The following is a 13,710-nucleotide window of genomic DNA, read 5'->3' as shown; positions in this document are numbered from 1 at the left end:
TCACCCAGAATCCAGGGCGTGAGGGTGACAGTGGTCCCCCTCTCTTTTCGGGGAGGTCTGACAAACGAGGGGGGGGGGTGTAGAGGCAATAAAACACAACAATCAAACCAACCTTTAAATAGCAACTTTTAAAAATATAAAAACAGCTCATTACAATGACTTTTCATTTTCTTTTTTTCTTCAGGAATCAACTTTCTTCTACCCTCACCCTCCCTTGTGGCTAGAGCCTTTAACAAGACACGGCAGATGCACATCCAAGACCCAGAGAAAGAGAGAAATTCTCCAGATGGCCCCTCCCCCACCTCAGAAAGGTACAGGGTGCTCGGCCAGTCTCCGTGGCCTCTCTGTGGCCTCTCCACGGCCTCTGGGTCATGTCAGGGGAGCTGCTAGCCTGGAGCAAGATCACTGAAGACCAGCAGTTTCCACTGGGGCCCCTTCCTCCCTTCTCACCAGACGGAATCACACATTATAAAATAATCCATAAAAATGCAGTATCAAAATTATCTTCCATATGCTACATCCATGGAGAGCCCACCACCAGGACTCACATCGGCCTTTAGCTTTTCCTTAAAAGAAGAAAAAAAAAGACCAAGAAGAAGAAGAAAAAAAAAATAATAATAAACCCAAGTCCTAATACCTCAGAACATTTTGGTACCAAAGAGTGGTACCTGCAGGAGACAATTTTTCTACCTGTAACCTGTTTGGGCTCCAAAGAGACTGAAAGCCGCAAGAAGTCACCACAGTGCCAAGACCGGTGTCCCCACCCGACCCCTGGTCCCCTCAGCCCTGTTGTGCTGCCCGGGGTGGGCGGGGGGGAGACTGTCCCTTCGGACTCACAACCCTTGCAGGTTGATTACACTTTTCCCCTCTAGGGAGAGAGGATGGGGTCAGAGGCAGGAAAGGGGGAGAAGGCATTTTTATAAAGGACATCAATTCTAATTCTTTTTATTAAAAAAAAAAAAAAAAAGCACCCACATCAGTTGCTATTTTTCTCTGGTAGCTCCCTGAGCTGAGTTGCTATGCTTTCCTCTAACTTTTTGTCCTTTGAAGGTTGTGTCCGAAGATCAAGAAGGGCCAGAGATGGGAGTTTCTTCGCGCCTCCACCTCCCATCACCATAACCAAGTGCGCACCAAAGAGAGAGCGAGCGAGCGAGCGAGGCGAGAAGGAAAGAGAGAGCAAGAGTCGGGCCCCTGAGAGAGAGGGAGGAGAGCGCAGGCGGCCACAGAGAATCCGACCTTCGTCAGCCTGGCTGGCCACTGTGCAAGCCTTGCCCGGCTGCCCGTGCAACCTGCACGGGTCCCGACAGGCCTTGGGCTGCTCCCAAGTCCACAGGGAGGTGCGTTCGTCCCAGGGACCCCCCCTCCTCCTGGTCAGGCTGGTCACCAGCTGCAGCTCCCTTCCTCTGCCCCTCCACTCCCTCTCCATTTGGCTCCCCCTCCCTGCCTCCCCTTCCCAGATGGGGATGTCCCTTTAAAAAAAAAAAAAAAGCCACCACCACGAGTGGGTTACAAATACAGCAGGCGAAGTACACGGCTAGCGTTTTCGGTGGGAAGGGGCCTCCTCCCCCACTGACCAGTCCGAGATAGAGGAGTCTGTTATTTACATTTTTCACAAATGTTGTGCGCTGCACAATCGGGAAAATGAGATCCCCCCCTCCCCCAGCACAAACACCTGGTCCACTCCAGTGTCCCCGACCCAGGGCAGGGGGACAGAGCAAAAGAGAGGGGAAGGAAAGATGGAGATTCACGAGGGCGTCTGTCAGGGGGCTGGAGCCCCAAGCCTCCAAAGAAATCTACTTGTAGCATCTGCCAGGGTTGTGGACAGGGAGGAGGAGAGACATCCATCAGAGTCCGTGAGACACAGGAGTCCATGCCCAGGGGTCCAGACCGTGGCGGGCGCGTCCTCTCGGCCTGCCGGAGCGCAGCCCTGGACCGCTCGGCTGCCCACCGCCGGCCTCCGCCAGCCTCGGGGCCCCTCGCGGGGTCGCCCTGTCACCGCCGAGTCTTTTTCTCCCAGAGTCTGACAGCCCAGTTAGAGTCCTTGTTTAGTAGATGACCTCATAAACCGTGGCCTTCTTGTCACCAGAGCCTGTTACAATATATTTGTCATCCGCCGAAATGTCACAACTCAAGACAGACGAGGATTCCTTGGACTGCAGGGGGAAGGCGAGGACAGGCAGGAGGGTGTGGGGAGGAAAAAAGGCAGAAATTCACTTTCTTGGTAAGCAGCACGATTTCCGCTGTCTGCGTCACATCCCGTCTGCCGTCCCCGGAGCTCCAACCCCAAGCGCACCCAGCACGGCCTCCCCCAAAGCAGCCTGGAGAGGCACTTTCGGGGACAGATGCCCCGTCCTTCGGCTTTTCCACCAGGAAAGGCTCATGACCAGGGCCCAGGGTGATTGTGGAGTTGTATGGCTCGAAAGAGAGCACTGGAGGACGAGCTTCTCCTCGGTTTCCAGACAGGAAGGAGCACCTCTGAGCAGGGCGTGGGCATCAGTGGGCCGGAGCCAGGAAGGGGACCTCCGCCCGACCCAAAGCGTCCAGTGTAACGAGGGTTACACGTGTGACATGCTGGACGCCACCCATTCCCAGCACGGATCCCGAAAGCGGCTTGTCGGCTGGGAGCACAGGAGCATAGTGTGCGTGCATGCGTGCGGTCAAGACTATGTGTGAGAGCTGTATGTTGGAACCCAGATCTTGAAAAACCATGAAAAGCTCTCCCATCTCTTTCCAGACCCTTTCTCTCCTACCCCCTCTCACTCCTTACACTGAGGTGTCGAGATGAAACACAAACTTACTTGAACATCAGGGAACACTGCTCTGAAAAGAGCTGCCCAGGGCACCTCCTGGGAGTGCTCAGGCCACAGGCCAGAGCCAAGAGCATGACTTAACTCCCCCTTGTTCTAGAAATCCCACTTAAAAGCCCTCACCCTATGGGTCAGACGCCCCCAGCTGCAGTGTGTGTCCCGCTGATGTGTCCCAGGCCTTGGCTCTGGGGAACCCACCCTGGATCCCCAGCACGTAGGGGCTGGAAGGGGCCATCCCCATCCCCATCCCCAGGGGCAGGCCCCAACCCGGGGCAGGCCGGGCGGTGGGCGGTACCTGGAATATGCTGGCTCCGTACGGCGTCCTCCAGGCGTTGAGGAGATTGTCTTTCCCAGTGCTCACGAACCACTTGCCTGCAGGCGGGAGGCAAAGGAGCGTCAGCTTGGGGCTGGCTGCCCTGAAAGCGAGACCCGCCCCAGACATGGCCGGCTGCCACGGAGATGTGGTGTCAACTGCCAGCCAGTGCTTAGTTAAGAGGCTCGGCTGGTGAGGGGCATTTCATAAGCGAGAGCCGTATCTGACTCACAGACTGCCCCCCCGCCCCCCTGCCCAGAACACCTCTCTGCAATCACGGGGGAGGGGTGGGCGCAGCCGGGATGGAGAATGGTGGGATTTGCAGTAAATCACAGACATGACACTTCCCCAAAAGATTCTTTTTAAAGCTATCAGTGGAGTGAGCCTTCTCGGTTATATGACTAGAAGGCGGCAGAAAGTGCTAGAAATGGCAGAGCCCTGAGGTCTGGAGACCCAGCCAGCCGCAGCCGGTGGCCGGCGAGCGCTCTTACTTGCAGGCTGCTCTGCCAGGCTCAGCCCGGGCTAACGTGCTATTGCTCTCCAAAGCCTCACGGGGGGCCCGGGCCACTCCCGGACAAAGACCCCCTGGCGTGCAGAGAGGATGAGGGGTGGCCAAGGTTTTGCAGCCAGTCCGGGGAGAAGCAGATCCAAGCCAGGGCTGTCAGCCATCAGAGCCCGCGGCCTCAGCCAGCGGAGGAACGGCCCCAAGGCTGAGTGCCCTTCCCCTGCCCCAGGCCCGCAAGGGCTGGCTCTGGCCTGCTGCTGTGTGTGCTTGGTGCCCTGTGGCCGTATCCGCATCCAAGGAATAAGGGTGGGAGGGGAGCGGGGGGAGACAGTGGTCGGCATCGGGAGGCTGGATTCCAAGATGCGGCTGGCGTGCGGGCTCTGCCTTGCTCTCAAGCTTTGGGCCCCTCGTCCGCGCAGAGGGCAGGCCGGGCTGCGCCGGCTCCCGGCTCCCCCAGGCTCACCGCAGTAGGCGAACTTGAGCGAGAGCACGCAGCTCTCGTGCAGGTGCAGCTGGTACTTGTCCGGCTTGGTGTGGTGTAGGACCTCCACGTTGCTGCTCTCCATGCCCACGGCCAGCCACTCCCCGGTGGGGCAGTAGCCCAGCGAGAAGATCTGCAGGGGGCGGCAGACCGGGCTCAGCTCCTCTGTCCCCCCGACCCTTCCCCCGGGGCCCCAGGGGCTCCTCAAAGGCCCTGCTCAGGGACCCCGAGGGCAGGGGCCCACCGCTCCCACTCCCATCACATCCCCACGTGCCATCTGCAAGGCAAAGCCCCTCTCCTCTCCCTCAGCCCTGGAATGCCTTGCAGGGGTGAGGAAGTAGAGGCTCAGAGAGGTTGCTGACTCTAGAAAGTAAGTGGTAAAGCCAGCATTCCAACTCTGAGATGGCACAGGCATTTCACTGTCCAAGTTACACAAGTTTCCCTGTGACTTTTGCCTTTCCTTAAGAAAAAAAGTGAATAAAACACTAAAATATTAAATATATAGTTAAAATATTTGAATAACACAAACAACAATGGAAAATAAGGCTACCTAACATTAACAGAGTATGTTCTATGAACCAGGCTACGGCTAAGGCTTTTAGAGGGACCATTTCAGGTGCTCACACCAGACCTGCGAGGTAGCTACTACCGTGCCCATCCCATGAGGGAGGAAAAACACCGGGGCCAAAGTGCTCAACAGTAGCATTGCTGAGAATCAGTTCTGAGCAGTTGGGTCAAGTACATCCAACTCCAGGGCCTTGTCGGTTCTAGTCTATTGCTGCTTCCTCCAGGAAGCCTTCCGAGGTAGCTCAGGGTGGTCACAGGTCCACTTGCAATGACCACCTGTGAGGGCCCCCGTGTCCCCTGACCCAGCCAGTGGGACCCCAGAAGGGAAGGGCACACGCTGGCCTGGGGGAGGGGAGGAGCGCACACACCTGGGAAGTGAAGTCATGCTGCTGCAGCTGCCGGCCCTCTCGCAGGTCCCAGGAACGCACGGTGTTGTCCAGGCCTCCAGTCCACAGCTTGGTGCCATCGTGGGAGATGTCTATGCAGCTGGCCCCATCCGTGTGGCCCTGGAACTGCCTACAAAGGCCAAGCAGGGAGAGGGGGGTGAGCCCTCCAGAACCACTGAGTGCTGAGGCTGGCTGTGTCTGAGCAGAAGAGGAAACGGAGGCCCAGAAGGGGGTGGCCCATGCACCCGCGGTCCTCTGGTGAGCTCGCAGCAGAGCCGGGCCTCCTCCCGACAGCCGACCCCGGGGCGGGCACGCCGCCCTGCACCGCCTTCACCATGCCCGCTTCACACCGGGGACACGGAGACACGGGCGCGGAGTGACCGGCACGGGGTCATAATGGGGGTAGGATTCCCACGGGGCCACCGCTCCCGAGGCCCCACGACAACCACCAAGTGACACTGCCCCCGACCTTCCAGTCCCAATGCCCTCCTTCCTCAGTTCTCTCCCTCTGCTTGTCTCCGACGCCCTGAATTCCATGCTCCCCTCCCCCCGGAGCCTTCTGCAGGGGAGCCCTCCAACCCCTGCCCACGCTGAGCACCTGACCCACGGCTGCCCCCTCACACAGGGCAGGCCTGGCTGTCTCCTCACCCGGGGGTCCTCGCCCACTCTGATGTGTCCATCCCACTGCCAGAAGCACCCCGGACGGGTCCCCGTTACGACCAGCGCGACCTTCCCGAGGACGAGGCTCCCCTGCTCCCTTGCGCAGCCTCACCTGACCAGGGTCTGGTTGTGCAGGTCCCACACGGCGATGTTACCGTCGCTGCAGCAGGAGAAGCAGACTTTGGCGTCGGGGCTGATGGCCAGGGCGTAGCAGGCAGGAGCCGAGGACGTCAGCTCGGCCTTGATGCGGGGTGTGGGCGAGGCCAGGTCCCAGATGGTGAGCGTGCTGGCCTCGCCGCCCACGATGAGCGTGCGCCCGTCAGGCAGCAGCTTGCAGGAGCGGATGTAGTTGTCCCTGTTCTGGAGGGAGAAGGGGCAACATGGAGCTCCGCCCGCCCCTCCTCCCAGGGACCAGAAGAATCACATCGGGCGACACCGGGCGCCCTCGCCACCCTCCCACCCCTGCTTGCTCACATCCCGCCCTCGCTCCCGGCAGCTGCCAGACCGTCCCCTCCCTCATCCACAACCCTTCAATCTTTTGTGCATTTCTGCACAAACTCTGGGAAGCTCGCTGTCTCCACTTAAGGATGGTAAGTAAAGCCAGGGCTCAGGGGTCAGCCAGCCTGCTCGGCTGCCCAGCCAGGCTGCCCCTCCGCCGGCTAGAGGAGATGCCTGAGGTCCTGGGGCCTCACCAGGCAGTCCAGCTGGGAGATGGGGCTCTTGCTGCCCGGCTGGCTGATGTCCCAGATCTTCACGCAGCCCTTGCCACCTGTATAGACGTGCCGCGTGGGGTTGCTGATGGTCACGGCGCACACCACCTCCCCATGGCTCAGTGTGTTGATCTGCCGGGCATGGCGTGGGATGCCGGGGCCTGCCAGGGCATCGTGGGGGAAGGGCACGGGCTGCATCTGCCCATCGGCACTCACGTGGAAAGAGTACGCTCTGAAAGGGAGAACCGTCCCTTCCGTCATCCCCAATCCTCTCAGTTCCCACGAGTCCTCCCAGGTCAGACGGCACCACCCCGACTGGCCCACGTCTGGGTCCCACCCCCAAATCTTAGGGAACCCAGTCACCCCAACCTCCCTGGCCTGGTTCTACCAGGGTAGAGGACTGCTTAACATGCCAGCCTTGACTTCTGCTCCTGCTCCCGTATACCCTTGGCTCCAGATTGGGTTTCCTACCATCTATAAATGCCCATGGAAAGGGTTCAGCTGGAATGTTACCTCCTCCTTTACAAGCCCAGGGGTAACAGGGAGGGAAAGAGGTGTGCCCCCCCCAGGAGGAATCATGGAGTACACATCGGAGCCGGGGGTGAGCCAGCACGGTCTACCTGCTGTTCTAGGCTGGGGGTGCTTCCAGCAGCTCCAACCCAGCGGGGCTCCTGAGGCCAGGGCCGCTCACGTCATTTGGCTGTGGAGGCCCCATCAACTGCGGCGTTCCCATCCCCAGTTCCCCACTCAGCGGGAGCCCCAGGGCCGGTCAGGAGTGTGGCCAGGCAGCCGTCTCCTGCGGCTACAACCTGGTCTGTGAGTACCTCTAGCGGGCAGACACCTTCTCGAGGGGAGGTCGGCCAGGGCTGGGGAGAGGGCTGGGGGGTTGTGTGCTTTCCCCAGCTAGCATGCAGCAAGCACAGCCAGAACTTACGGTTTCCCACCAGGAATGGAGGCGAGGCTTGAGGGCAGGCCGGTGGCCCTCATGGGAGGGTGAGGGTCAAAACCAACCTGCAAGGCAAGACCAGGCCAGCCCTTAGTGAGGGAGGCCGCCCCGCAGCCCCCGCCCCGGCCTCTTCCTTCACCACTTCCTAGGTCCTGCCCGCAGCGCTGCCTCTTCAAAACCCGGAAGACAGAGCAGAGCCTGCTGTCTCAGAGAAAAAACAGGCCCAGCAGGCCAGGTGTCTTGCCCAGGACAGTGGGAGGGACAGCGTGACAGTCCAGACCCACCAACTCAGAGCCAGTATTCTCGAGCCCCACACCCGCAGCTCTCCCTGCTCCACCAGGCAGAGCTGATCCGGCCGCACTTCATTCTCTCCCCTGGTGCCCAGTGGGCCCGTCATCTCAGAGAGAGGAAGCCACCCAGGAGAGAAACTGTCTCCTGAGAAAGAACCCCTCTCTGCCGACCCAAATCTGAACTCATCCTCGGTATATAGCAAGCAGCCTCATTTACCAAACCCAGGCTACGTGGAAGTCACTGGACAGCTTTTGGGATTCCCATCCCCACAAAGCCCAGAAAAAGAGAGAGCAGCCCCACTTTCCAGATGGAAAAAGACGGCCTGGGTGGGCGGCGGGGGGGTGCTGAATTGTATGAGGTCACATGATGACTAACAGGCCAAGTGGGGGTGGGGCCCAGGTCTGCTGACCCCAAAGCCTCTGTCCCGTTCTTTTTCTAATAAACACTCCGCCCCAGAGGCAGCTGCCTGACAACCCCCACCAACTCCCCACTCCTTGCCCCATCCCCCCAAAAGGAGCCAAAAGGTCTACGTACAGCTCCAAAGCTCACCATTGGCGATCGGCCGTAGGCGGCGGCGGCCGCAGCAGCGGCCGCACTCATCTGTGGGGGGATGTTGTGCAGGCCGGCGTAGGCGCTCGGGCTGGTGAGCGAGCCGTTCATCTCGTGGTGGCTCATCATGGCAAAGGGGGCCGCGTAGGAGCTGGTGATGGAGATGGGCGTGCGCAAGGCCGAGGCTGCAAGGAGGCGGGCGTCAGCCAGGGGAGACCCTCAGGGGGAGTGGGCCTACCCCTCCTTCCAGGACAAAGCTCAGGCCACCAGAATGCCTCCCAGCCCAGCAGCAATCCTTCCTGCACTCGAAAGCTGCCTGCTCCAGGCCGTCCTCTTGGACTGAACCCATCTAACTGGGATCCTGGTCTTCGCGGTCCAAGCAGGTTCAAGCTGAGAGATATGCCCACCTCTTTTTACACAGCAGGACATGGAGGCCCAGAAGGGGGTTGTTGGGAGTCTCAAGGAACTAATGACACACATGGGGACAACCTGTCTGAAGCTCCTTCCACATGCCGAGTCCAATGGTGGCCCCAGTAAGCCCTTGCCATCAGTTCTGACACATCAGGCGTCCACGTCCTCCTCAAACCTGACCGTGGAGTCCCCCTGGAGGCAGGCCCCGGGACAGCCCCAACTCCCGCATACTTCCTAGTGCTCTGGCCTAGCTGTGCAGCTCCAGCCCTGGCCCGCGGTAGACCCCACCCCTCCAGCGCCGTCGCCCCAGCCCCTTCGTGCCTACCCATTATACCTATCGGGTCCATGCCTGGAGGCTTGCCCGGCATCGACCGGAGCCCTGGGGTCGTGCTGGTGCCTGGAGTCGGGGCATCGTTCCTCGGAGTAGGTGTGTTGGACTTGAGCCCAGGGGTGGAGGATTTGTCGTTCTGAATAGGGAAGACATGAAGATTCCTTTTTCTCGAGAGCTGGGCATTTGGAGCTGGCCACGACACCCAGTGCCGGCTCCGGTTCTGAATCTTCTGCCCCACGGCCCCTCAATTCTTGCCCAGCCTTATTTGTCAGAGACAGTGGTGATCGTTCCCATTTTATGGATGCAGTAACCAAGGCTCGGAAACATTAACTGGTAGCACAGGGCCCAGCCAGTAAGTGGGAAAGCCAGTATTTGAACTGGGGCCAAACCCCAATCCATGTTCTTTGTAATCCACCCCTCCACCCTCCAATTATGACCACTCCAGCTTGTCCCTTTCCAGAATCTTCTCCCTCCACCCCCGCCTGCCCCAGCCCTCCACTTCCGTGGCACCGGTGGCAGACCCCACATACATGACCAAGGTCTTTGGTCTTGGAGGAAGGTGTGCTGCTGGAGGAGGCTACTGAGGCGGGGCTGGTGGGGGCATCCTTTTTCAGGCCGCGGGCCTTGTCCAGCCCGTTTTCAGGAGGGGAGTGTGCCGGGCTGACCCGGGGCGTCGCTGGGTCCTAAAAGCACAAGGGATGCAGAGATGCACTGACAGCAACAACCAGCCTGGAGTCTTCCCTGCGCTGGGGACGGGCCGGGAGCGCACACAGCTGACGGGGAGAGGACCTGGGCTGAGAGAGACTGGGGGCCCCAAAGTCGGGGGCGACTAGTTCCCAATGATCTCGTCTCACCCCTTCATCCCACAGATGGGGAGACTGGGGCCTGGTGGGGGTGGGGGATGGTGACCAGCCCAGGATCAGACACAAGTTCAGGACTCAAATCTGGGCAGTGGGGCCTCTTGGCCTCATGCAGCTCCAGGTCCTCCTTCCCTGCTGAGGCAGATCCCAAAGGACTCACAACCCCTACCCTCAAGATCCTGGGAAGTGGTGGGGAGAACAGAGCTGACCTGGAGGACCAGGGGGAGCAGGAGCTGGCCCTCGCCTGCGTTCTCTCCCCTGGGCTCCCATCCTAGCAACCCCGGCCACCATGCAGCCAAGCCCTGTCCTCCTCCTCCTGACCAGCCGGAATGCCTCGCTGCCCTGTTCTGACTGCCAGCCACATTGGATGGAGCAGTAGCTGGGACACAACAGCTCCCAGCCAGGGGAGGAGCCGCCTCAACCCCCCCAAACCGAGCACGCTGCAACCTGGGCCTGTCCGTGCTCACCTCGTTGGAAACATCCACCACCAGATCGTCACTCTTGTCCCCGTCACTGTCCTGCAACCGAGAGAGAAACCAGTCAGGGGCCACCCCCACCACACCCCCAGGCAGAACCTGAAGCACCCCCTGCTTCCACCAGCTGGAATCTGAACCCAGGGCCAAACCCCACAGTCCACGCGCTCTCCCCTCTGGCCCACCGATGTCGGCCGTCTGCTCGCCCAGCCCCCTAGCCCTGTTCCGGGTCACTGCGCTCCATGCCCACTGGCAGCCTCACCCACACCTGCCCCATCACACTTGGCTCCTTCCAGCAGCTTCACAGCCACCATCACAGACGAGGAAGCGTGCTAGCCTCACGTCATCACTTCCGCCACTCTGTGTGGGAGGGGTGATCGCCTCGTCTCCCAGAAATGCAGCCGAGGCACTTGGGTGACACGTCCAGAGCCGCAAGAAGCAAAGCATGGCCCCCTTCCCTGGGTCTCAGCTCTCATCCGAACAGCCTGGCCCATAGCAGATACCGTGACCACACGGTAGGCTCAAAGTGTGGGGGCGTGCGGGATGGCCCCCTGGAGCAGATCGGGGATTCTGGGAGGGCCGTGATGGCAGCATGGGGCCCCCTGGCCTGTGTGTGTGGGGCACCCACAGTTCTCAGGCACTCCCCGTCCTGGCTGTGGCCCACGTGCTCACAGTGTGGATGTATGAACCTATGCCGCCACCATCCCCCCCCCCCCCCGGGCCAGGAAACCCAGCCCGCCCCCACCCGTGCCTCTGACTCACCCACGAGTCAGGCCTGTGGGTTCTCCCACACCCCAGCCCCCACCACCGACCCCGTGCTGCCCAGTAGACGTACGTATCGGCTCAGACTATCCTTCTCCTCTGCTTTCCGCTTCTTGGCTTCCATGCTGTAGTCTGCAGAGCCCCGGTGCTTCTCACTGGCCCGGAGGCTTTCAGAGGGTGACACGGAGTTATTCTGGAAACCAGAAGGAGATTCAGTGTGAACATACCATGCACACCAAGACATAAGCTCAGCGCAGGGGTCTCAAGAGGTCAGTGGAGGTGTTGTGTGTGTCCTGCAATCCTCCACTCCATCGGAGCCTTACCAGGGAAGCCTTCCCAGCAATCCAGACTCTCTGCGGGGGAACCCTGGGAGCACAATTCTCTTTTGTAGCCACGACGCTGCTATTAAGTAAATAGGCTTGTACTGAGCTCTCTGCCTTCTGGCCTGTGGGACTTTATGTTCTAGGAGGGCCGGATCACCCCTCCTTCACCACCCACCTTGGGCCAGCCATGTACATTTGCTCAAAGAAGGGATAAGCAAAATTTGCACTGAGTCTTGAAAGATGGGTCTCAGAGGACACACAGGGGCCACGTCCAATACTTCATCTGCTGACCCCGACTGGAATGGAGAGATTGACAGGGAGGGAGGACGTCGGGTTGCCAATAGGCCTTCTACGTGTAGGTGGGCAACTTGGCGTTTTGTATGAACATCCTATTCCTCCATCACCGGGTCTCAAGCACTTCAGAGAAATAGCAGTGTTAGAAAGAAACAAGAATTGCAACTTCATGAAGCCTTTCCCTCTGCAAGGTGGGAAAAGGCATAAAGGCAGGTGGAATCATTCTCTTTGTAATGATGGGAATGCAGGGGCCCCGAGAGGTTGGGAGACGTGCCCAAGGCACCCCAGGGGAGGCATCGTGAAGGAAACCCGAGCTGCTCAGGCCTGGAAGGGTCTAATGAATTCTCCCTTCAAATTCCAAAGCAAGCAAGCCCAGCAATAGTTTGGAATGCAAGGCCTGGGAAGAGCAGGGCTGGGCCGGTAGACCAAGCTGGAACAGCACGGGCAGGAGGAGAGCATCCCACAGAGGATGGGGTCCGGCTGACTCAGGGCGCTAGCGGTGGCCAGGAACGGCCCCCACGGTGTGGCTGGCGGCACCGGGCTAGGGAGCAGGGACAGAGGATCTACCTGCAGCGGTACCCGCCAGAAAACCTGTGCCCTCCGGGCCGGGGCCGGGACAGTATCAGAACCGGCGCCCCTCTAGGGGGCTGCTGAGGTCTACTCCTTTCTAAGGGACCAAACTACACCTTCCTTCATCACTCAGCACTCACCCCCCGCCTTTCCTGAGCACCCACCCTAGATCAGGCCCAGGGCTGGGTGCCAGGGATAGGGGAAGGAGCCAGACACAGCCCCTGCTCTCCCAGGGTGCACAGTCGGACTGCAGGGCAGGGGAAGTCCAGTCCAGCCACATCCCCATGCAGCGTGGACGTGCAGGACACGGCCACGCGGGGACACAGAGGGCCGTGGGCAGAGAAGGACATCGAAAGGCGGGCGGGGGCGGGGCGGGAGGGAGGAATGAGCCTCCACTTCACGTCTCCCCCACTTTCTTGGAGACCATTCCCTGGCATTTGGGGGGGCGGGAGGGGAGGACAGTGTGGAAACCACAGAACTTCATTTCCTTTCCTAAGCTGGTTTCTGGGCAGCCCTTCCCTGCCAAGTTTCTGCCTGAAGCAAATTAAAATGGCAGAGTTATCAAGCCTTGAAGAAAAAATGGAGGTTCTAATGGAAGTGCAGCTCAGCCTTGCCCACAGCCGTGCGGGAGCGGCGGCGAGGCGCACACAGCCGCAATTCAATTAGCTGCTGCGAGCGCCCGCAGAAAAATCAGCGGCATTTCATTTCCTCCGACGGCCACCCCGCGCTAAGCAGCGAGGCTCCGGGGCCCTCTCCTCCCGGGCGGGCGGGGAGCGGGGAGCAGGGCGCGGGGGGTGGCGCGCGGCTGCTCGGGTTTCTCCTTGCGACCCGGTACGTGGCTCGGAGAACAGCGAGCTCTTTCTTCTCCTGCAGTCAGGCTGAAAACCCTCGCTGCTACTGGAGAGAGTCATGTCAGGCATTTAGCGGCATCGATCCAGCCCGCCTCTGGCTGGCAGGCGGCCAAAAAACTAAGTATTTTTTATTGCTTCGGCGAGGCAAGGAAATATGAATGAAGCTACCTCTAATTGGACTCCAGACTAACCCCTCTGGGACAGCTTCCAGCCCGTGCAGCCGTCCCCCTCCCGCTCGTCCGCGGCCCTGTCCTTCCTGCGGGGGCCTCATCTGTTGACAACCTGGTTTGCAGAGGGCTGCTCGCTGCAGGTTGCACAGCGTCGGCCGCCGCGGCCACAGGCGGACAAGCCCTGCTGCCTCGCCCGCACCGGGCCCGGGACAGATGGCGGCTTGACTCCTTCCCACCGGACTCCCCCGAGTCTGCCGTGCAAGGGTGTGGACCAGAGCTGCGGAGTGAGGAGCTCAGCTCTTGGGGGGTTCCCCGGGGGATTCTTTTAGCAGAAAGCTTTCGCAGACTGGGGCACAAAGCCAAATGCAAACAGCAATGGGGAGGAGGACGATGTGAAGACAGAGGGCGTCAGGCGTCAAACCCTTGTGTCACTCGGCAGCGGGTGCTTGT

The 13,710-nt window shown here is 60.1% G+C and overlaps 1 protein-coding gene and 1 long non-coding RNA gene across 13 annotated transcripts in view; both read right to left on the bottom strand.

Moving 5' to 3' along the window:
* LOC144382879 (uncharacterized) overlaps positions 1–13,710 on the bottom strand; it is a 1,041,026-nt gene that overhangs the window by 641,012 nt on the left and 386,304 nt on the right. The window lies entirely within an intron of this gene.
* The window catches only part of TLE3 (TLE family member 3, transcriptional corepressor), a 47,076-nt gene continuing 33,475 nt past the window's right edge, over positions 110–13,710 (bottom strand). For 5 of the 12 annotated variants that reach the window (XM_036113609.2, XM_036113613.2, XM_036113617.2 and 2 more), the window contains 12 exons: positions 11,126–11,245; positions 10,285–10,335; positions 9,488–9,640; positions 8,952–9,093; positions 8,201–8,400; positions 7,364–7,440; positions 6,412–6,661; positions 5,832–6,079; positions 5,042–5,189; positions 4,089–4,239; positions 3,103–3,179; positions 110–2,153 (listed from right to left, as the gene is read on the bottom strand). In XM_036113609.2, the coding sequence (XP_035969502.1) occupies positions 2,046–2,153; positions 3,103–3,179; positions 4,089–4,239; positions 5,042–5,189; positions 5,832–6,079; positions 6,412–6,661; positions 7,364–7,440; positions 8,201–8,400; positions 8,952–9,093; positions 9,488–9,640; positions 10,285–10,335; positions 11,126–11,245 (1,725 nt within the window). In that variant the 3' untranslated portion in view covers positions 110–2,045. The remainder of the gene's footprint in view (positions 2,154–3,102; positions 3,180–4,088; positions 4,240–5,041; positions 5,190–5,831; positions 6,080–6,411; positions 6,662–7,363; positions 7,441–8,200; positions 8,401–8,951; positions 9,094–9,487; positions 9,641–10,284; positions 10,336–11,125; positions 11,246–13,710) is intronic. The other 7 variants (XM_036113612.2, XM_078079150.1, XM_036113616.2 and 4 more) reach the window with 3 other exon arrangements.

Source organism: Halichoerus grypus, chromosome 8 (genome assembly GCF_964656455.1).
Source record: "Halichoerus grypus chromosome 8, mHalGry1.hap1.1, whole genome shotgun sequence".
NCBI classification, from domain to species: domain Eukaryota; kingdom Metazoa; phylum Chordata; class Mammalia; order Carnivora; family Phocidae; genus Halichoerus; species Halichoerus grypus.
The sequence above is the reverse complement of the archived record's forward strand: the minus strand, read 5'-3'. Positions and strand labels throughout refer to the sequence as shown.